The sequence below is a fragment of the Toxotes jaculatrix genome, chromosome 13 (genome assembly GCF_017976425.1).
Source record: "Toxotes jaculatrix isolate fToxJac2 chromosome 13, fToxJac2.pri, whole genome shotgun sequence".
NCBI classification, from domain to species: Eukaryota; Metazoa; Chordata; class Actinopteri; family Toxotidae; genus Toxotes; species Toxotes jaculatrix.
This window is the reverse complement of record NC_054406.1, coordinates 20,621,739-20,644,314: the sequence shown is the minus strand read 5'-3', so window position 1 is coordinate 20,644,314 and position 22,576 is coordinate 20,621,739. Positions and strand designations below refer to the sequence as shown.

The 22,576-nt window shown below is 41.7% G+C and overlaps 1 protein-coding gene and 1 long non-coding RNA gene across 3 annotated transcripts in view; one reads left to right on the top strand and one right to left on the bottom strand.

Annotated features, from left to right (window-relative positions):
• Nucleotides 1-9,470, bottom strand: part of LOC121191575 (septin-7) — a 28,912-nt gene extending 19,442 nt beyond the window's left edge. For both annotated transcript variants that reach the window (XM_041052769.1, XM_041052770.1), the window contains exons 1-3: nt 9,335-9,470; nt 8,525-8,526; nt 2,269-2,371 (exon numbers count right to left, since the gene is read on the bottom strand). In XM_041052769.1, coding sequence (XP_040908703.1) covers nt 2,269-2,371; nt 8,525-8,526; nt 9,335-9,389 — 160 coding nt within the window. In that variant the 5' untranslated portion in view covers nt 9,390-9,470. The remainder of the gene's footprint in view (nt 1-2,268; nt 2,372-8,524; nt 8,527-9,334) is intronic.
• On the top strand, nt 8,233-12,433 carry LOC121191576. The gene is made up of 5 exons (XR_005895122.1): nt 8,233-8,293; nt 11,323-11,792; nt 11,908-11,998; nt 12,122-12,187; nt 12,277-12,433. It is a non-coding gene; the product is annotated as an uncharacterized LOC121191576 (long non-coding RNA).
• Nucleotides 12,434-22,576: the final 10,143 nt, after the last annotated feature.

The window sequence follows — 22,576 nt, the reverse complement described above, 5'->3', positions numbered from 1 at the left end:
CTGTGGTTATGAACGGGACTTTCCCCCCAAAAAGGGGGAAAGAGACAGTAAAAGTTTAACAAGTCTGGGGAATGACAGAAGTGTTATACACATATCTGTTGGCAGAGCCATCCATTTCCCCTCCTGAAAGCCCTTCTTATTTATGGGAGGGTATTCTTTCCAAAAGGGACACAACTGAGAACATTCAACTCTCTGTACACCAGGAGCAAACACAGTGAGCTCCGGCTGCAGCGGCCGACATCAAGGTCAGTTCCTGCCAATGTGTAATTCACTGCCAAATATTGACTTTGACCAGCAAATGGCTCTGGCCCACTTTCACTTGTCCGCTAACAATAGCTACCCCCCCCCCCCCCCCTCACACTAACACTAAAGCATACTCTAAAGTATATACTATATAAAAGTGATTCAGTGGACCGTTTACTACTTAACTAAAAGCATTGTTGCAGGATATAAATCTAAATTCAGTGATTTAGATCAACTTTTTGAATTGCAAACAGTTCTAATGCACTGTGGTGACGTAATAACACTGGTCATTTCTAACTGCTTTCAACTCCAGTGTCTTTATTCACTGATGGAAAAATGAAATGCAAGCTGTGGTAATTAGATGACATTGTGTGTCTGATGACTGTATTTGGTAAGTACAGAGTTCCATTCCAGTTAACATACCCAGAAAAACTAAACATGGACAGGTCATGGACATGGACATCTTATAAACACACTGAAGATTAAGTGTCATTTCATTTCCAAACTATTTCTTATGTCCAAAGAGATGTCTTAGGACATGTTTAGCCGCAGTAATACTGATGGAATCTCTGGGAACCCCAAGAATTATACCAAATTTGGCATCTTCCTGGAAACTTTTAGTTTTGTAAACATATGCAAAGTATTTGAAAAAGAAAGTCCAAAGAAATGTCTTAAAATTCTGCTGAGACCACATTAATTCAGCAATGCTCTTTTCTTTCTGGTCTTAGCTTCAGTTCAGTGAGATTGTAAACTGAATGTTATTGTTTTCTGTGTTTCTATGTGTGCATACTCCTTTCAGTGTGCACCCATTTACATATTCTCTTTATCACTATGTAGACATAATTATTTTACAAGCTCAGTGATGGGTGGGCACTGGCTGTGTACTAACTGTATATGTGCTACATGCTCATGATAAAGATACCAAAAAAAACTGTACTAATTCCTGCTGTGTTCATACTTTGCTGAGAATGGCAGCTGCCTGGTGTCCTCCCTATTTATGATACAGATTACTTTTTAATATAGTCTCTTCACCACATTCTCTTTCTGCAATATTCATTTATAAATTCCACAATATCCCATAAATTCCATAACCAGTGTGTCTTCTCCCCGGTTGGTAAATATATTTTATGTCACTTCCATCAACTGTAAAAAAAAAAAAAAAAAAAAAAAAAAACAGAGGAAAAGCACACACAATCTGAATCTTCATCTACTCCAGCGTGACAAGCATCTGACTTTTCCAATTACCCTGCTATTCTAATTACATGCTGCACACAAAATTGCCACATAACAGGCTCTTTCCTGAGAGTGCACAGAGGGGGGAAACTCCAGGGCGTGACTACATGAGCGCAGCCATGTAGTCACGCAGCCATGTAGTCACGGAGGGTGCTCTGATTGCCATGGAGACGGGCTCTTTAGCCCTGGAGGCAGGTAGGCACTGAAAGCGGCGAACTCAGTGGACAGGATGTGACGTCGTGCAAGCATTCAGCGTGGCTTCCTGCTTCCAGGTAGCCCTGGACAGCGTGCAGCGGAGAAAGGAAGGGTTCTTTGGGTGCGCCTCCCTTCGAATCAGCTGCTCAAGCTTTGACTTTGGCTGCATTAATGGAATGACAGGAAGCCTCCTCCCACCACACAATCCAAGAGACACAAGCCACACACACACACACAAGCGCAGACACACACATGCAGCAGTAGTGCTCTGCCTGTGCCGCTGAACTGCAAACATTTGCTTTAAATATGGACCTCCTCAACTAAAACTTTCTCTAATGTGTTTGGACAGACAACTGTGAGCACTTTCAGCCATGACGTTTCTGTGAAACTCGCGACTGCTCGACATGCACAGAAGGAGCTACAACTTCTGACATACACAAAGACTTGTGTAGTTGCATTAACGTCTCAGCTGAATAAGCAAACAGAGTGAGAAAGTGTTTCTCGATCAGCGTTTGTTATCCTCAGATGAATGCCCGATTGTGTCCCGCGCCGAGGAGAAACGCGGATGTAGAAAGGTGCTAAAAGAGAGTTACTCACCCACAACCATGAGCGTGAACTCAAAACCCCTCTTGACTGATTTTCTGTAAACTTGGTTGGGGAGATTTGCAAAGCCCACATAGCCCTCCAGGTTCTTCTGTTGCTGTGGACCAAAAATAAACACAGCTCACACTTTTCTCCATTGGCAACAAGACCGTGGTGGAAAATGAGCACAGATTGTGGCACACTGTACCTTTCGCTAGCTCAGATTTCAGAAAGCACCTAATTCTTTTAAGACTACTAAATGCTACTTAAGAGCCACAAAAACCATACATGTGTATGCATAAACAGCTAATGTCTGACTGAGCACACCTAAAGACAGAAGGGAGTCTAACGGTGAGTGGATGTACAGTGCAAAAAGTGTGACAAAATATTATATATATAGCAGTTGACAAAAAAACAAAAAAGCAACTGTAAAGGACAAACTTTCAAGCTGTAATATATAAGAGTGTGCAAAAACAGGTCACAGTATAGACTAAGTCTTATCAGTTATCAGCTGCTGAGTGGGAACAGTGGATTGTTTTCAGCCACGTCAGTGGGTCAGTCAGTTAGGCCAGCACTTTGGTCCAGTTATGTTGATAAACACTGAATGGATTCCCATAAAATTTTGTGATTTTGATCAAATCTGGTGCAAATACTTATACTGCTTTACTGTGTCCTAATTTAAAATAAGATCTCACATTAGCTCCTTTTAATAAATTTAAAGGCTTAGATCCAATTTATTTTCATTTAAGTGTGTCTAGATTCAAATGGGCCAATTCCAAATATTTCATTAAATAAAACAAAGCATTTGGTGAACTGTGAATTTTATATGAGCCATTTTTATTACAGTCTACACAGCTCAGAGGTCCTGCCGGCTGATGAGATTCAGGCAGAGTACTTACAGCTGGATTTGTAGAGCAGACAGGTTGTCGGGATGACAAGTAAGTGAAGTGACATAGGACGGCAGCAGTCAACACAGGCAGGTCCAGGAGGCAGGAACAAAACCAGAGAGAAGAGAACCAGAAATTAGCAATCAGTTAAATGACACAGGAATTCTTTCTTAGCTCTGTTTATAGGATGGTACATCTGCTATCTCTTGGTTTACGAATACATAAATACATAGAGACACTGAATATCAATCTAGCTCACTGAGTTACTGTATGCAAACATCCAGAAAAGACTGGAATAACTTCACAGATCTGCTATAAATCTGGAGAACAGGTTTCGGGCTTTTACAGTACTATTTGCCAGATAACAGACGTGAAACAGCCGTTCAGTGATGACAAAGGTTAGATGAGGTGTGAAGTGTGAAGGAGATCCATACAGACTGAGTCTACCTGGGAGTCTCAAATACTGGGAGTATAAGATTTCATCATATAAAACTGTTCCTGGTAACGAACAAAGTCTCGTCGCTGGCATCGAATGTGTGATCAGATTTATCACCTGTATCTATCTGGCACCAGTACAGAAAAACGTCCAATGATACCTGACCCGACAAAGGACAAGATCCCATCAAGATCTCTCAGATTTATTTAAGCAGAAAACTGGGGATTCACTGCCAAGTTTTACTGTTGTAAAACTTTTACTATTGTTCCCTTTGTGGTTATTATTCAAAAACTGCACACTGTCTGATTTTGTTAAAAAAAAAAAAACAAGCACCTGCCAATACATTTTACAGACAAGTATCAAATATTGGTGTTGGCTTTAAGAATCTTGTATCATATATACAGAAGCATGAAAAAGTACCACATACGAACCATTTGGACCTTTTCTGCATTAACTGGTCATAAAACGTGACCTGATCTTCAGCAAAGTCACTAAGTGTAGACAAACACAATGTACTAATAACACACCAAAAACCTATAATACACTTTACTGTCTTTATGGAACACATCCGTTAAACATGACCGACAAACATCCTTCAGCAGCAAACTACAAAACTGCTCCAGTTCAGCCACAGTCTCCGTACGTCTGGTGTGAACATCTCTGCACGCTCTGACTGGTCCACTCATAAAGGTGGACTGAGATCATTCTGTATTAGATTTACTTCAATGTTCAGGTTCACTGCTGCATCACACAGCTTCTGCTGCTGACAGCCGACCTGACATTATCCAGTACAACACCTTGATAAACTTGGGAATTCATTTGCAGCAAAGCCCCAAATCATGATGCTTCCTCCGCTGTGCTTCAGCTTTAGAGTGATATTTTCATGCTGGTGTATAGTGCTGCAAGTTCTTCCCAAACAATTCAACTTTAGTTTCAGCCCACAAAACATTTTTCCAGTAGCGTTTTAAAGTGTCAGGATGCTGACAGAGAGCTGCAGCTTCCTCTGTGGTGTCCTGCCATGGATACCATGCTCCCTGCAACCATGTCACCACAATGTGCACATTAAGCCTTTAGCTGTTACTCTGGGCTTCTGTTTCACCTCACTGTTCATTCTGCTTTCTGCCTTTGGACTCATCTTAGCTTTTGTTGATGCCATCATCTTGTAGGTTCACAAACTACTTTCCAAACTAAAGTCTTAATGTTTGAATTCTACACAGTATTCAATATGTTATTAGCTCAAATAGATTGTGTTGGTGCACTGTGCATCGACAAAGGCAGACATACACTGGAGTAACCACACACTATCACAGAGCACTTATTTCCTGTGTGTTTACAGGAGCTGTCACCAGTTAATCTGAGCGCTTAACTTGATGCATCCTCTACTCATCACACTGGCCTCACAGTAACAGACACACACACACATTTCTGACACACTATCACTCCCCTGGTCACTACCCCCCCCCCCCCAACCCCCCCCAACCCCCCACCACCCAGGCTTCCTGTGCTGGAGACAGTTGACGAACAACAGAGCGATCAAACATTCAGCCTGAATCGACGTGTACAACGGCTGAAAACGCAGCTTCATCTCTAAGGTGAAGGGACGCACACAATACACAACAACACTACTGATGGGATATTTAAGTGAAAACAAAATGTTAGTCTTGGCTGCACTGAAAATGAAGTCTCTGTGTACTTTCACAGAGGACAATGCTTGCTGCTTTATTCCGATGCTTTGTGGGTAAGGTGCAAACAGGAGAGGTGTCACATACTCCGATGTAGGTTGCAACTTCTAAGTGTAACCACACATGCACACAAATTCAAAAAATAACTTGCTGAATTTGGGTCAGTTTTAGTCACAGGCAGCCAAGTTGCCTTTACTACTGAGTCTACATGGTTCTACACTGTCATCACAGAAACAAGAACTGAGGTAAGTTGACTGTGGTCTGTACAGTTGCACTACACAAATCGAATGCAAAAAGTGAGCAAAAAACATGTTTTATAACTTCCTGACATATTGAGACGTGTTAACCAAAGGAGGGCGTGGTTTGTTTTAAAGCAGCAAATTAAATAGTTCAGATAGCATTGTCAAAGGTGGAGCGGAGCATGTTCCATTGGCTAAAAGCGAACCAGGATCTGCGAGTTCAGCTTAAACTGTGAGACAGCATCACCGACAAATGAAATCACTGCAGGAAAGCAACGTGACATTAACAGGCAGAAAAAGGCACGGAGCACTCTGCTGTTTGTTACACTACCGGAAACAATGTGGGGAGCCTCCAGGAAGCTGGGGTTACAAGGAGGTCCAACCTGCCCAGAGGCAGGGCCCTGAGCACACACTATGAATTTAGCAACAGCGAGGATACTAGTGCTTTCTGACAAATCCCTTCCCACGACCTGAGGACAGCGGAGGCTCTTCATGCATCATCCCACGCTGTTTTTCTTCCAGACGTCTCTGTTGATACAACTCGGCTTCTCTGCAAATTCCTACAAAATCAGCGATTTCAGGCATCTCTCTGTTAGAAATCTGCAGTCTCAGAGCCTGAAACTTCAGCATGGTTATTTTGTCAGAGCTGATCATTTTCCTTCTAGAGCCACAAAAGACATCATACAAACACTACATTTATTGATGTGTAAACCCATGTCTATGACAAATCAGTTCAATGCTCTATCTTCATTAAATACCATGCGGTTTTACATCTTTAAACAAGATTAAATGAAATGTTTCCATTCAATGAGTATTCAGCTCTGTTACCACCTTACACTGCGCATGTTCCTGTCTTTTGGCCCGTCTAACTTTCAGAATGATATTTCATGGTAAAGTAGCACCCTGCATGCAATATGCATTCTTCCATCACATGAGCAGGGAGTATTACTCACATGAACAGATGTTTCAGAGCATCTCACACACAATAGTTATGCAGAGTCCATAGCACAGCACTGTCTGCAGCCATGCAAAGATGAGGAAGTGGCTGATGGCACGCCATTTGTTTTAGTGGTCGGTGCCGAATCCGAGTAGTATGATGCCGTTGATTATTGATGAGCTGTTGCCATTCCAACAAACGACATGCCACTCTTGTTCCACCGGAAAATACCACAGATGTATAGATATACTAATTCTTATTGACGTATCCTGCTAATGATTATCGTTAGGTCACTGTGTGCGACTGAACAGCTTGTCACTCCTGTTTCACTGCTAGATACCACTTTTCAAAGATGTGTATTAGTAATAGAAGTTTGTCACATATGAAAGTGCTCATCATGGCTTCATGGTAACTCAGCAGCATTGCATCCTGCATGCAATGCTGCTTTGTCTGCCTACTTTGCGTGTGTTTTTTTTAAATCGCTGTTAAGATAACAGTTTAATTTAGGCCTGTGGTGTGACAGCAGACTTGATAGTCTGAGATAAGCCATACTAGAGTAGTATGTACAAGCCTCTTACTACATAGAGAGGGAGGATGAAAATCTATCCCCCATTTCTGCATAACCTGAGAACTGATTGGCCTAAACTCTACGCCACTGACACACCTGAACAAACTGAGAGCACACTCAGCTTGGTCATCCTAGTCTTCCCCCTGGTATTTGACTGCCATGCCATCTGACACTCTCTGTCAGTCTGGCTGAATGCCTGACCTGCCCATCTGTGCTATGTCACTGCCGCTGTGCAAACAGCACAGACAGTACGTCACTCGGCTCTGGCTGCAAGATACCACCAATTTAATTCCCATGATAGCCTCAGATGCTGAATTACTCAGTCTGTAGAATCAAAATGATCTGTATCCTACAGCTCAGGACCAAAGAGAGAAGAACTGCAGCAACTGTACAGTGTGACTTTGTTATGGAGATACCACTTCCAATTAGATTTGAATTTCATGAGTAAACATGTTGTGGGCTTAATTTTGATTACCAGGCATGCAACAACACGCACATTAAACCTGTAAACCACCCACAAAATTAACAGGAAAACAGGTTAAATCAAGGACGTCACAGATCAACATGCAATTGCTAAATTGAGAAATGATCCTGTGACTGTTGATGGAGATGATCTAGTAATCTACTTGACATCACACTGAGGGCCCTATTTTTTGTGGCCGTGTAAAGACAAGTACAAACAGCTCTCCGACAGTTTGGTAGTTTCCTGACCTTAAAATTGGCTTTGACTGTCTTTGTGGTATTTAAGGTGTCAAGTGCAGAGCACACGGTGCACAGGTGGGAGCAGAGGCACTAACAGAAGAGAAGCTCATTCAAATCAGGCAGTGCGGAGTAAGCTGTTGGTATTTTGGTGGAAAAAAATGTGTCTTAGACTTCGCGCTCAGAATGTGTTACAGTGACAAATAAAATAGAATTCAACTGAAATAGTGTAAGATTGTGGTGATACAAATAGCCTAAAAAAAAACATTATTTAGTCCTATCATCATGGTACAAGTAAAACACCTTCTGCCACTGGCTGCAGACTGGAGGTGCCCTGTGTTCAGGTCGTGCCACTCTGCACCATCCAGACGATCAAAATGATTTCCTGGAGCAGACTCCTTCCATTTGTTGAGCTGTCATGCGTCTCTGTGATTGGTACATCTGTTTCGGAGACGATGAGGCCAGTGATGCGATGTCAAAGACCGGATTTAATAATCACCACACCCTCCAATTTATATTCCACCTCCGCCAGCCCTGTTGCACTTTGCGCTGCTGCACCGACATGAACCCAAACCCTGAACCACAACAGCAGGTGCGCACAGACACACAGTCACACACACACACACACACACACACACACACACACACGGTCCGCGGGCCCAGGATGCACGCTTTTTTTTTTGCGCTTGTCGTTGCGCTTGCGCGGTTAAAACACTGTCCTGAGACTTAAGATTAGACTGTTAGACTAAGCTGACAAGTTTTCTGCTTTCAGTGTTGCGGGCTGACCTGTTTAACCACCTGGGAGGATAACGTTAACCTACACAGCTCATTCCTCCTCACACTCTGCAACAGCCCAAAGTTTACACTGCTCCTGTAATGAACAGGCTTAACTACGTCTCTACTCACTCATGACAAAAACACAGGAAATACCAGGCTAACGTAAGAGCCAATTACGACATTATCGCTACAGTGATAACGTCCAGTACTAAACGCTATTTAGAGAACTCCTCGCCAAACTCCATTCATAAATCTAACAATAGTGCCACACTACAACGTTGAACTTAACTGCTAGACGTGTTAGTATATTGCAAGTAAGTCTAGCACTCATTAAAATCCACTCTCCAATTCGGCGTGCGTCGAAAACACCAAGCAGCAGATATAGCTAAGGAATGTCAACTTTTAGCTTCATGGTTTTTACTCCCCATTATGTTACCAATAGCCTTGGGTTAACGTTACACCATAACAGAGCATGGTGGGCGGCAGCAACCAGCGTGAAGTAGGTTAACTTTAGCTCTAAAATAGGTGTGAAGGTTATTCGCCAAATTTACCGGAAGACCACAATAATTAGCGAGGTTGTGTAGCTACGCTTCCCGAAAAAAAGCAACGAGACATTAAACTATCAGACTTTCACATGAGACTTTCATACAGCAGTTACCCGGGGCTAGGCTAACGTTAAACACTAAGGGGACTATCCCGAGCGGGATCCCACTTTATTTTCCAAGCTTTTCGTTTCGTTTACATAGAAAACTGTTCGCTAAACAAAGACCAACTATTCGCAAAGTTAGCGTTGCACCTGGGTCAACACTACATGCGCAACAGAACAGGAAGGATTTGAAATTGTGAGGAAACTTACCCATTATGCCGCCGTTCCCGTCTGCCTCACTAACCAATGTTTCTCCGCTTGACATTCCCTCTAACAAACTCGGCACTCAACTCTGAAAAGTAGTAGTAATGGGATACGCACATTATCCGACGCAACGGCAAGTGATTGAGGCGACGTACGTCAAAGTAAAATGCGTACGTTCTCCTTGGAGAATAACGGCTGCGACATATCGCGAGATAACTAAACTACACAGAGGACAGGGCTGTCTCTGGACAGTGCTTTGTTGCCCCTCAGGGGATCAGAGTTTTTCATTAGAATGAAATATGACAATTATAATAATTTTACAATACTTTCTATTAATAACATAAGTCCATTTGTTAGTTATTTTTACATGCACACTCGATCCTGCTATGCAGGCACTAGTCACCGTGATGCCTGTACATGTCATTTTTCTACTGAATAGCAGTTGTTGATATGATACTTAATATACTACTTCACACGAGACTTTCTTTTATGACAGTGCTGACCACGTTTTAAGATACAATATTTATGTTAATTCTTCTTTTCTTAATCATACAAGACACTCATTCACCTCAGCATCAACAAAAATCCAAACTAACAACAGCACTGAGAGCCTTGTTCACCTGCTGATGGAGAACAGCAGCTCACTCTCTATAGTCACTGCTGCTATCAAATAACTGAAACTGAAACTAATTTATTTTTATATTTGTCATAGATTTTATGGCTCAGCAGGCCACTCGCTCTCAAAGCCTTCCGAGTTTTAATGGAGAACATTGTGGTGGTTTGGTGGGATGGTACATACAGTATTATCCATATCCTGATTATGATTTGTGCTGTGGATCACATTATATAATGTTTGTATGGAACATAAGTAGCCTGGTTACTCATGTGTTTCTTACATCGCTAGTGAGAAAACGAAAAGCAGAAAAACTGCAGGTCATGTGAGAGTCAGCCCCCCAGCAGAGTGTCCCTCTACAGTCTCCCTGCAGTCTCCTCTCAGTGTCAGGTGTTTTGTTTTTTGTTTTTTTGTTTTTTTTTGTCTTTAATCAACACTGTAAGGATCTCACTGGATATCAGTGACAACCTTTAAAAAGTAAATCAGGAATAGTTCAAACATATTTGAAATGAAACAGTCAACAGCACCATCTACAGGTCATTTACATTGGTTACAATTCAAAAATCATTTATTTCTTGACTTTGATTTTGTAAACCTCTTGTTTATTGTTGTTATTGTTTAATTAAAAAACAACATGTAACATAATGCTATTGGCTAAAAAAGAGCACACAAAGTAAATAATATTATTGCACTTTCAGTATCATAGATAGACACCGTGTTACTCGGGGTTATGTATGATTGTCCACCTGTGGTGTCCTGTTTCTTGGTCTTGACCATAGATTGCAGAAACTAGAAGTACTGCATGGTGGTATGCCTCCGCACGGTTGGGTGCCTGTTTGTAACAGATGTAGAGGTAGAGGTTATGGCTGTTTTGTAGTGATAATGTTAGTTAGCTGTAGGGGTCTAAGTTAAATATAGTCATTCTAAACTTAAAATGATTCCCATATTGATGAAATATTAGGCCTTAAAGAAGGGTACATTTGGGGGAGGTGTGGCTGCTTTGATTGACATTCCTGGTCGGGAATCATTGACAGCTTCAGCATTTAGGTCCGCTGAGGAGCTAAAGTATCACTGTCTTCAACTTGAATGTTCATCCATGAGTGAAGAGCCTGCACAGATCTGTGTGAGCAAAACCAGCCGTGAAACACACGGTGGCAGCAACAGTCCACTGACACCAACCTGCGCCTGCTGCTGAGCCTGCAGGTCACTGTGTCATCAGTATTACTGCCGCTTTCGGCTGTTTGTTTTTCCTCATTACAAAAAAGACCCACCATTAAGCAGACCGCATTCAGAAATGTGCGTGTGCGTGCGTGCGTGTGTGTGGGTGTGGTTTTACAGTCATGACGTAACAAAGGTCTAACTTGGAGCTTTGACGTCTCAGTTCTTATTTCAGTCCCGGATCGCTCAGTGACCGACACACAACGCAAAACAGCTGGAGAAGCAGGACTCAAGAGACCAAGAAGGAGCAACTTTTCTGATCTACGACACCACAAAGTTATTTCGGCTTTATACCACCTCCAAAGTTATTCACCTCTTCTTCCAGCCTTATATGCAGTTGTAAGACTCTAACCAGGAATCAGCCATTTGCTATGGGGAGTCTCCCCATAGCCATTTGCTATGGGGAGACTCCCTACAGGTAAGTTGGAGTGTATGTGTGTGTCAGTGTCATGTTGTGTGTGCACAGCATTGTAGAGTGTGTGTCTCTTGAGTCCAACATCTCTCACCTGTTTATCTCATGCTTTGTCTCTCTTCATCCATCAGGATCACATGACTTGATTCCCGGTCTGAGCAACAACTTTGTTGGGTCCAGGACCCACAGAGTCACTTGTCTCACTTATCATCAAAACCACGGTATGAGCTACAGTTCACATTTGAAAATGCCAGCCCTTAAACTTGAACAAGACAGTTCCATCTGTCATTATGTTTTAAAAATAGGCATTATTCTCATGTTTCTGTTGGTTTCCAGTCATATCACAAAGGAGCTCTGGACCGGAGGCGTCAGGATGCTAGGACTCTAACCAGGAATCAGCCATTTTCTATGGGGAGACTCCCTACAGGTAAGCTGGACTGTATGTGTGTGTCAGTGTCATGCTTTTTGCACAGCATTGTAGAGTGTGTGTCTCTTGAATCCAACATCTCTAACCTGTTTATCTCATGCTTTGTCTCTCTTCATCCATCAGGATCACATGACTTGATTCCCGGTCTGAGCCACAGAGTCACCTGTCTCACTTATCATCAAAACCATGGTATGAGCCACAGTTCACATTGTTCACACATGCACTGTTATGATCTGAGACTCTGTTCTCACTTTCTTTGTGTGTGTTGTTGTGTCCAGGAGCCGAAGTTGTAACGCATCTGTCATCAGAACTGGACGCCTCCTTTCACCCAGCCCGGCCTTCGGCAGGAGGGTCCCCCATATGAGCCAGGTTCTGCCCAAGGTTTCTTCCTGTTGAAAGGGAGTTTTTCCTTGCCACTGTCGCCTTAAGTGCTTGCTCTGGGGTCAGGCTGTGGGTCTTTGTAAAGCGCTTTTTGACCATTTTGATTGTGGAAGGCGCTATATAAATAAAATGATATCAGTAAATTCAAAGACATGCAACTTCAGTTATTGCCCACTCTACATTGTCCCTAATTGGTAACTGCTTTATGTTAAAAAATAACTGGATAATAGAACTGACTTTAATTGTATTTATTCTTGTTGATCTTATGTCATTATGTATTTGAAATCCTGAAGATTAGCAATCAATCAATCAACCAATCAACCAACCAATCAAGAACTTTATTTGTCCCCTGGGGGGCAATACAAGGCACATGAACAGTTTACACACAACACAATAATAGCATAAAATAAATAGGTAGCAAGGAATAAATAAATATAATATATATAATATATAATATAATAATAAAACATGTTGGTCTGTTTTGAGCAGTGTCTTCCCAGTAGGTGGCACTGCTGTGGAGCTTTTTGAGGGTGATCTTGTATGTCTTTCTCTGGCCTCCAGGTGCCTGCTGTCCTGTTTATAGTTTGAAGTAATGGTTGTCCATAAATCCATCTAATAGATCTAAAAGAAAGAAAGATTGTGGTTTTATAATAATAGTGAAAGAAAATCTTTGCCTTTTGTTAACAGAGTTCCATATTTTCATTCTCATTATTGTGAACTTTATTCCAACACATTGAGATTATGTTGAACTATGCAACTAGACTGAACAAAAACCAAGAAAACACATGCGTTATGTCCTTCACTCAATCAATCACTCAGAACATGAAAACTCAAATTAAAGTCATAGAGTTTATTGCCAGTTGTGAGAGCACAGGTGGGTCCACCGGCTGGACATTTCTGCCTGTCTCACCTCTGATGGTGTCATTAGGCTGACTGCAGGGTCATCAGCCTGGAGCCACCCTTCACTATCTATCTATCTATCTGAGTAAGAGTGAAAGGAAATATTACTAGTACTTAGTGATGGATTCCACTAAATATCAGCTCATTGTGGATGCAGATGTCCTGCAGTCAGCCAAGAAAGTAAAAATGAAAAGTTGCTGGCTTCTACAACAGGACAATGATCCAAAGCAGACCTCAAAATCCACCATGAACCACTTCAAGAAACACAAGCTGGGGCTTTTGGAACGGCCCTCACAGTCCCCTGACCTGAACATCACTGAACATTTGTGGGTAGATCCTAGACATGCTGTGTGTGCTAAATCAAGAACAGAAAGAACAGACAGAGTCCCAGCTGGCTTCACAAAGCATTTGCTCTAAGATCTGACTTAGTGCCCAAACTTCATGTTCATGAAGTTCATGATTTGATTTAATTTAATTTGCTTAGACATTTGCATTGATCTGCAGTCATATATATCTGTCTTTTTGTGTATATTTAATGCATGTTTGTACATCTGTATACAGTGGTCAGCACTGTCACCTCACAGAGAGAAGGTTCTGGATTTGAACCCGCCGGCTTCCTGGTTGTCTGTCTCTGTGAACCCCATGTGATCCTCTTGTATAAAACAGGTGATAGGTTAGTGAGGGAAATATCCTCACCATTATGTATGAATGTATTTAGAACCGATCAGTTTATTTGATATGTAATCAATCAAACTGCATGAAACACCAGTATCAGATCCCTGCTACCCAGCGGCTCACTCAGTGCATGAGTTGTGGCACAATGCACACACAAGGTGTCAGTGTGGGGTAGTGTAATTCAGCGAGTGTGAGCCTGATTTCTTTTGTGAATAATGACGTAGTTACATAAGAAAACACTGACCTCATGCTGGACTGTTTTGCTGAGAAGCCCAAAATTCTGAGAGATGAAAACAGCGATGAATGGAGATGTAGAGGACGTGGAACAACCCCCGTGACGAGGTTTAATAGCAGCTCTGAGATGATGACATTACTGCACATGACAAAGCCATCTGTGATCCGTACAGCGTTTTCATGAATCTAATTTAAAACTGAGGAGACGGAATTATTATTCAGCATCTACGGTACACACATCATCTAATTTCACCATCAGGGAAGTAATTTCCTCTCTCAGATGTTGAAGATCTCGCTGGCTGAGGTGGAGGGGTATCACACACACTACCTTCCCGGTGTGCTAATACATTGGCAAAAGACTCAACATATGCAAATATTTCCCGGTCTATTATTCAGCAGCAGAAAAAAAAAAAATGTTGAAACAACGAGCAGCTTCCCTCTGTGTTTCTTCAACACTGTGTGTCTCCTGTTCAGCAGCAAACAATTGTCCCTTTGCCAATTCAGAGTGGGTTTGCTCAGTGCTCATTTCACGCACTGTATCTATTTACTGTCCCTTTGCAGCAGGGTGCTTGGGGAGCAGGTGTACGTATGCGCTCATGCATGAACTACACGGGCACGCAGTGTAGTCGGTGCGTTTGAGAGAATAATGACTGGAGCTGGTGGAGGAGCTGCCTGTCATCTCCGGCAGCAGCTCATTAAGAAGGAGACGAAAGTGGGCTCTTCCTCCCAGAGCAGACCAAGGAAAGCTGGAGGCCTGTTACAGCCCAGCAGTTCTCTCACTTTACAGAAGATTTTAATATACACAACCTCAGGAGATAGCCAAGGGGACTTCATTCTCCATTCATTTAAATTTTTTTTTTTTTTGTAGGGGCCACACAGACCGTGGGCTGGGATTTTTATTCTGCCAAAGAAAAGCCTTTGAATGAAATGCTTTTATTGTGGGTCTTTGATGGAATTCATTTGATTTCTGCTCTTAATGTGATGGACACAAAAGTCAAGGGCATTAAATAATAAAGCATACATAATGGAAAGCAGTGATCAAGGGGAAATCATGGTCAAATATTTAGAAAACATCTAAAATGAAATGTCCTCAGTGGAGCACAGTAAGTGAATGAGTTTGTGATTTATGTCTGATCATCATTTCTGTTTTGTCAGAGACGTTGCTGCTGCATTACCAGGACCAAATTAAAAACTGGACCCGCTGCAGTACAGTACATTAAAGCAATACTGATTATCAGTGTTAAATGATGCACAAATGTGGGCTGCAGGAGATCATTCACATGTTTTTGCTTGATCATCGCTTTTGGTACAATTTCGCAATTACTAGCACTATCTATAGAAACATCCACGAGCTTTGAGGTGTGTTGACCCAGTACCAGGGCCTTGGAATGAGCCTCTCTCTGTGGAAATGCAGCCATAGCTGGTGTAGTTAGTCATACCTGTGTTTGACCTGTTACCATCACTCACTAGTGAGGGATCATGTCTTTGTTTCAGCACTTGTAAGTTCTGTTGGCTGGGCAGGATCCAGGGGGCAGAGGCAGGGAATCAGGTACATTACACTCTCTGAGTGAAGTTCCTCACCGTCAGGTGAACAGAGGCAGTTGGTGACTCTGCGTGTCTCAGATGAAGCACAAATCTTTCTGCACTAAAGCCTCCAACTGTGGCAAAGGATCAGGAGAATTACCAGATTTACAGACAAATGTTATCATGTTATCACAGCACCAACTATCAACCAATCACTTCATTCTTTGTCTACAGTCAGTACCAGTGGACTGTGTCAGGAAGCAAGTACAGCTCAGGCTGGCTCCCAACACCAGTGTTAACTCTTAACTCGATTTCTATCACTTCTTCTCTACTGAAGCTAGCAGGCTAAGCAGCCTGTCCCATCTTGTAATGCTACTTTTGCAACAGTGAGTCACTGTAGCGTCCAGTCTGCCTTCGGTCCAACATGAGAGGACGAAGAAGAAGCTCTGCCCACGGGGCGTATTCTGACCTTTCATCTTTTAACTGCAACGACAGCTGAAGCTCTTGGCAAGCGACCATCACCACCACCCCCACCCTCTCCCTGCTAGAACCCACGATCGGAGGCAGAGGAAAGTTTACGTGTAGCGCCTTTAAGGGAAAGTTAAAAGTAAGACTGTTGACTGAAGCCAGAGTGGAGAGGAGAGGAGAAAGGAGGAGAAAAAACAAAGTCAGTGCCTGAAATGATGCACTCGTGACTTACTGGGATCTAACTAACAATGCAGATTTTTTTAAAAACCAGAGTGAATGATAGAAATCCCAGAAGAGCAAATTGATTCTACTCATCTACATGTTTCTATTGCTCTTTATTACTTGTCACTTTATTGCAGCAGTTGCAGTCATTTGGTCCTCTGCAGCACTGGTTACCATGGTGATCTACCTCAGCTAAAAGCGAGCCAGCTTTAATATCCCTGAAAACTTAAGTTAAGATAGCTGGATAATCCCCCTACATGTCCCAGGACTATTCTCATGTGTCCAGTCTGCATCATCATGATCCAGTCTCCAACTACAGCACCATTTACTCTGAGACATGATGCAGCTGATCCACCCTGAATCATTTTCAATTCAGCTGCTTCACAGAGACTTTTAGCTCCTCCTCGTCTCCCTTCACTTACAAAAGCACCCGGTTTTCTTTTTTGATGTTCAAAACAGTAGGTGGTCACCAGTAGCTTAACGAGTTTGTATGGTGCCAAATACGTATATGGAACTGAACACATGGTATTTGTCCAACACGATACCTTGTAATGAACATTACATTGTAGATTCCACATTTTCCATTTAAAAATCTTTTTTTTTCCTGCATGTGTGAATACAATTGTCACCCCACCACTTACACTTGGCTCCACATTCCATTAGCATGCCTCTCTTTGATGTTCCAGCCACTTTGACATGAAAAAAAAAACAAAACAATGTTGTCATTTATTTCCATCTGAAAATGTATTTCTGTTTCACCTCCCATCCGCGACAGTACAAACCCATGAGCTGTGCTGCCATTAAAGGCACAACCTTTTCCCATCAACCCCGAGATTCAGCTCACATCAAAACTTAGTCGTAGAAAAGAATATATCAAAAAAAAAAAGAAAAACATGGATGGTCTCCCTTGAATAACCAGAGTTGTTTTAAAAAATAATTGCACACATCCATTCTTTAGGGAGATTTACAGTCTTTTCTTCCTCTTCACTTTTATCTCCAGGCTGATGTACTTCAGTGAGGGAAGTCCAATTACAGAAAAGTGAAAATTTTCAGCCCAAAGGTTGGAATTATACTTCTATCAAGACAAGCGTGCACAAGCTACTGAGAGTAGCTTCTCCATTTATCAGCTTCCACAAAAAGTAGAACAGATGGGAGGCACACATGTTCTGATTGTGCATGTGTGTGCTGTCTTTTCTCTTCTTTGTACATATGTGCTAAGCAGAGCTCAGAGTTAACCCATCTGTTGCCACATGCTGTTGTTCCCTACAGCACTGTGAGCAACGTTCAAGTGAGAGAATTCAGCCTGTGCACAGACACATATAGGAGATGTACACAGGCACAGACATCACATATAATCAGATAAGGAAATCGAACCCCCAACCCAGGGAACAGCAGCAGAAATTATTATTAAATAAAAAACATGAGATCACTGTGTCAGAAATGATCGTGTTTAAACATTTTAAATGATTTCAAAGATTTATATATATATTTTTTAAGATAACAATTAGGGGAGCTCCCCATAAACAGGTGGTGAGTCCCCTTCCTCGTCAGGTTCTGGATTAAGATTGGAGTCTTGATGCTGGTGGTGAGTGAAAGAATATATTGACCATATGAGCTGCAGAGAACAAGGTACAGGAAGAGGTGAATGGTACATACAGAGCACACAGGATGGTCATTGATTCCCACGGTAAACAGCAGAGAATGTGCTCTGTTTAATGATTTCATGACGAGGAGGATGTTGAAGTGGATAGCAGAGGAAAGAAGGAAGGAAAGAAGGAAAATAAGAGGGAAAGAGAGCGATTGACATTTGAATAGAACTGTATTGACCTGTGAGTGTCTATAATAACAAATGAGGTTGTATATATATATATATATATATATATATTGACACGAATGCGTATACATTGACCCACCCAGCCCTCAGAAGATGAGAGGTAGAGCTAATGAGTGGATGGATATATAAACTCATATACAGTACACGATATACACAGCATAGGCTATGTATGTTTGTGGAAATATTAGTAAAGATACATTTTTATAGGGACAGGAATAAAGAATGGGTTGAAGCTGTCTGCAGTGACAGCTCTTAGACAGTTCTTTATACAAATACTACTCAACAGGGAAACTCGTAAAAATTAAAACAAAAATGCAAACAATACAATTTAAACCATCAGATCTTCCATGACTACGTGACTACATGAAGGAACATGACTCAAAAAGATAAAAGTGAGCAGGAAAAGAAACAAGCAGAAGGTCAATAACAGACAGCAGGCAACAAACAAAAAACAACCAAAAAAATCTGGAACACTACAGCTGGGATGGCACAGTAGACAATTTGGCAGCGAGCTAGTGAGGGACTGGGGAACAGGTAAGTGTTTGATTGTGAGGGAAATGAGTGGAGACGGGAAGGGCTGGGGTTACTGCAGGGCACGTGGGAGTGGCTCGGTCCGAAATGACAGGTCAAAACAGGCGGAGAATGAATGAATGAATGAATGAAGGAACAGCTGTGTGAATCTGAATGAACTGATGCAGCACAGGTAATTCTCTGGGCTCCTCTGTTTGCATTCACAGGTACAGTAGAGTCTGAAGTCTGCAGTGTAGCTGATGACTAACAGTAAAACTTCAACTCAGCAAGTCAGGGGCGGAAACAGTGAGTGTTGTTCAGATGGTAACTGCCAGAACAACTGTCAAAACCTGGTCCCTCACTGAGCCCTGCTTGTTTTTGTACATTTTATTAGATTTGAGAGAAGCTGGCATTGTTCCCATGATTCCCTCCATTGCCCAAACTCTCAAAACTATAGAATAACAACCTAAGCTCAGCCCTGAGAGGTGAGATTTCTTTGAAACCACCTACTCAGTCGTACACAAGAGGAGGATGCAAGTTGGATTTTTTTTTTTTTTTTTTTTGAGATTGTAACATATGAATACACTTTCAAAATAATAGTATGGGGCTTCCACTTTTCTCACAAAGAGGCTTTTCAGGTGAAGTCAGCTTTGATTATTGCCTCCATGAATCAGTCGGATACTGACAGAGAGAGAGAGAAACGCACACACCTCGAGAGGCTTCACAGATCCAGATTTTGGAACATGGTCTCACATTTCCAGAATTTTCCTTCATCAGCTGCAGCGTGTGCCTTCATCAGCTGTGTTTTCCAGAAATGAAAGTCAGATGTTTGATCAGATTTCAGTGATTTCAGGCCAATGCTGTAATGCTTGTGTGGAATGAGAGTGCTTTGATTATTGTGGCAGCATAAAAGGAGCAAGTGCATGTTTCTTCTTCTGACTCATCTGCACACACAAACACACACGCGCGCATTGAGTTTGAGGGTCAGGAGGTGAATCAGTCCCAGATTGGCTGCACATCCTCCCAACATACCATCTTTAATACAGTAAAACAGCACAATAAGAGAAACAGAGGAAATGAGTTGGCCCCTCCTGCTACATGTCTTTGTGCATTTACACAAAATGTCATGTTTTCCTTTGAGCAAGTCAGTGTTTTTTTTTTCTGTTTTCCCATTTATTTATTTATTTCTTTACTTAATGAGGTTTTGCACGTCCCAGTTTAGCTGGAGCCGCGGGGGAGAAGAGGAAATGAATTAAAGGAGTGAGAGAAACAAGTGAGCGTCGACAGTCATCAGGTGTGAAAGTGACTAAAAACAGATTGTCTTCACGAGCTGGCTGCGCGCAGGCTCCTCCAGGTCAGCCCACATACCGTACAGCATGCAAGAACAAGAGCAGTGACCTGCATATGAGGGAGAAAGCTGTTTGTAGTGTTAAAAGCAACTACAGTAGCAGCAGAGGTAAAAACAGGAGCATTGTGGGAGTTATTGTAGCCTCGACTTCTCAGACTCAACACAGATGTTTCCACAGGGCAAACAACACCTTGGTCTTACATAATGTTGACACCAACTGTAAGAGCTCAGTTTGAAATGTGTACCATACTTTGTGTAGGGAAAAAGCACAAAACATGACAGATGTGTTTATGGAATCACACAGGAGCCTAGTGGACTGTTTCCACCGTGATGCCAGCATTCAGACCAGCATTCAGACCTCCAATAAAAAACACTTTATGTCAGAAAGGTTTGTTTTGCTAAATGTTAGAGTCCTGCATGAGAAATGCTTAGGTAGTAAGATCATCATCATTCAAATCACAGAAACTGAATAATGTTTATACATTTTAATGAGCGCTAAACAAAACTGGACTCTGAGGTGACTTATAATGAGTTATGTGTGATGTCAAATTGAAGCTGCACTAATTAAGAGTTCCATGGAGACTTTCAGCTCTTTGTTTGGGTTTTCCCTCCTTCAGATTCTGTGCTCTGATTCAGCCTCACTGCTTTCACCAAACATAGGTAGCTGGAGGTGTCGTCCACCTCTCACCCAGTGTCCCTCAAAAGCTAAGTGGTATAGCTAATGGATATTTGTATTATTCAGTGTTAAGCACAAACATTCAAATCTCTGATCATGTTGTCATTCTCTTCAGTTGGAGCAGTTGGAGTGTTTTACAGCAGCTGTGGGGAACTCCAGGGACTCTATGAAGTTAGTAGTGAATCAAATTTGGATTACCCAAGGTATTTTGCATGGAATCAAATTACCACACATCTCATTTGAACAGTTTATTCACCAGCTGTGAGACTAATTGGTACTGAACCATGCCTGACAGTTTCAGCAGAGTTTTGGTTTAATTGTACAGTTAAGTCAAACCCTCTGTACGGAGGCTTTTTCAACTAAAACCTCTGAAACAAACACACCAGCCAAAAAAAAAAAAAAAAAAAAAAAAAATCCACTGTCCACTGACAGCTGGTGAACACAGTGGAGCAGGTCAGGAGTCAAGTATTTCCCCCAGGAGTTGGTGGAGACCAAAAACAGAGCTAAAAGAGAGTGAATATTTGACTTAAATTCGCCATATGACCAGAAATGCAATTTGGAATGAATGCTAATGTTGCTCCACACCTGCTGGATATGGATGTGTAAGAAAACAACGGATTGCTAACAAGTTCATTTAAAAAATACATGTTTCTGCTGCACCGAGGTAGGACTAAAATGCACTATGCAACCAAACATTTAGGTAATAATGGTTAATAATAATAATGATCTTCATCAAACTCACATCCTCAAAAGACTCTGGTTTGTTAGTATATGTGAAAAAGGAAACTAAGAGTTACAGCAGCAGTGGGACCACCTGCATGGTTTAACGAGATACAGAACATGAGCAGAATTACTTTTTCATCCCAGTCAGCAGCAGCAAATTAAAAACACCATTTTAATTAAACTGCTTGTGCATTATGATAAATCTTAGAATCACATTTTTGAGGTAACCATGCAGTTGTTCAGACTTGTAATACCATTTTAACTGTGTCCACTGAATCAAGACTGCCTCACAAAAAAAAAAAAATAAATAAATAAAAAAAATAAAATAAAAAGCAAATAAAATCATTCGTTTCTGGTCTTTATTTCTGTAAGATTTAAAGTTCTGAGTGTAAATGTGGCAGAAGGCATCACACACCAGGCCAACACTGGCATTCCTTCATTCCATCTTTTGATTGTAATCACTGTTTACTCTTAAGAGGGTCAGACTGAGGGTCAGACCTCTCAGACCTCTCAGGATGAAACATCAGCATCAGCAGAGTCGGAGGGCTCAGTCTTGACCATGGAAATAGCAGTTTACTCTTCCATACTTTGTTCATGTTGGGAACTATCTCCATGACAACTCAGCAAACTCCTTCCCCTGATGAAGGCCAATGGGTGCTGTCGAAAGCTCTGTAAGAAATCTTGCCAGTGGACCTTGAGTGAAACATTTTTATCATACAGCATCAGTCATTTGTTCAAATGCCTAAATGTAACCTATGTTTACATTGAGTGTAGATGCTCTATGAATTATGATTATTAATAAAAATCACTGTCTTACATTAGAGGAAATCTGATTCTACCCTCATCACCACTCATGGAACTGATGCAGAGACTGTCTGAGGGCATTACTCTCTAATTATCTGACAATACCTGCTCTGTTCCCATTTTACAAGGACAGAAACACAGTACAGTTGTTGGGCTGATTATGTTGTGATTTGGCTGTTAGGGCTGATTGGAACGAGTCTGTTATTGCGTGGTCCAGCTGAGGCTGTGAGTGGTTTTTGAAACAGGCTGGATTATTATGATTGGACTCATTGTCAACAT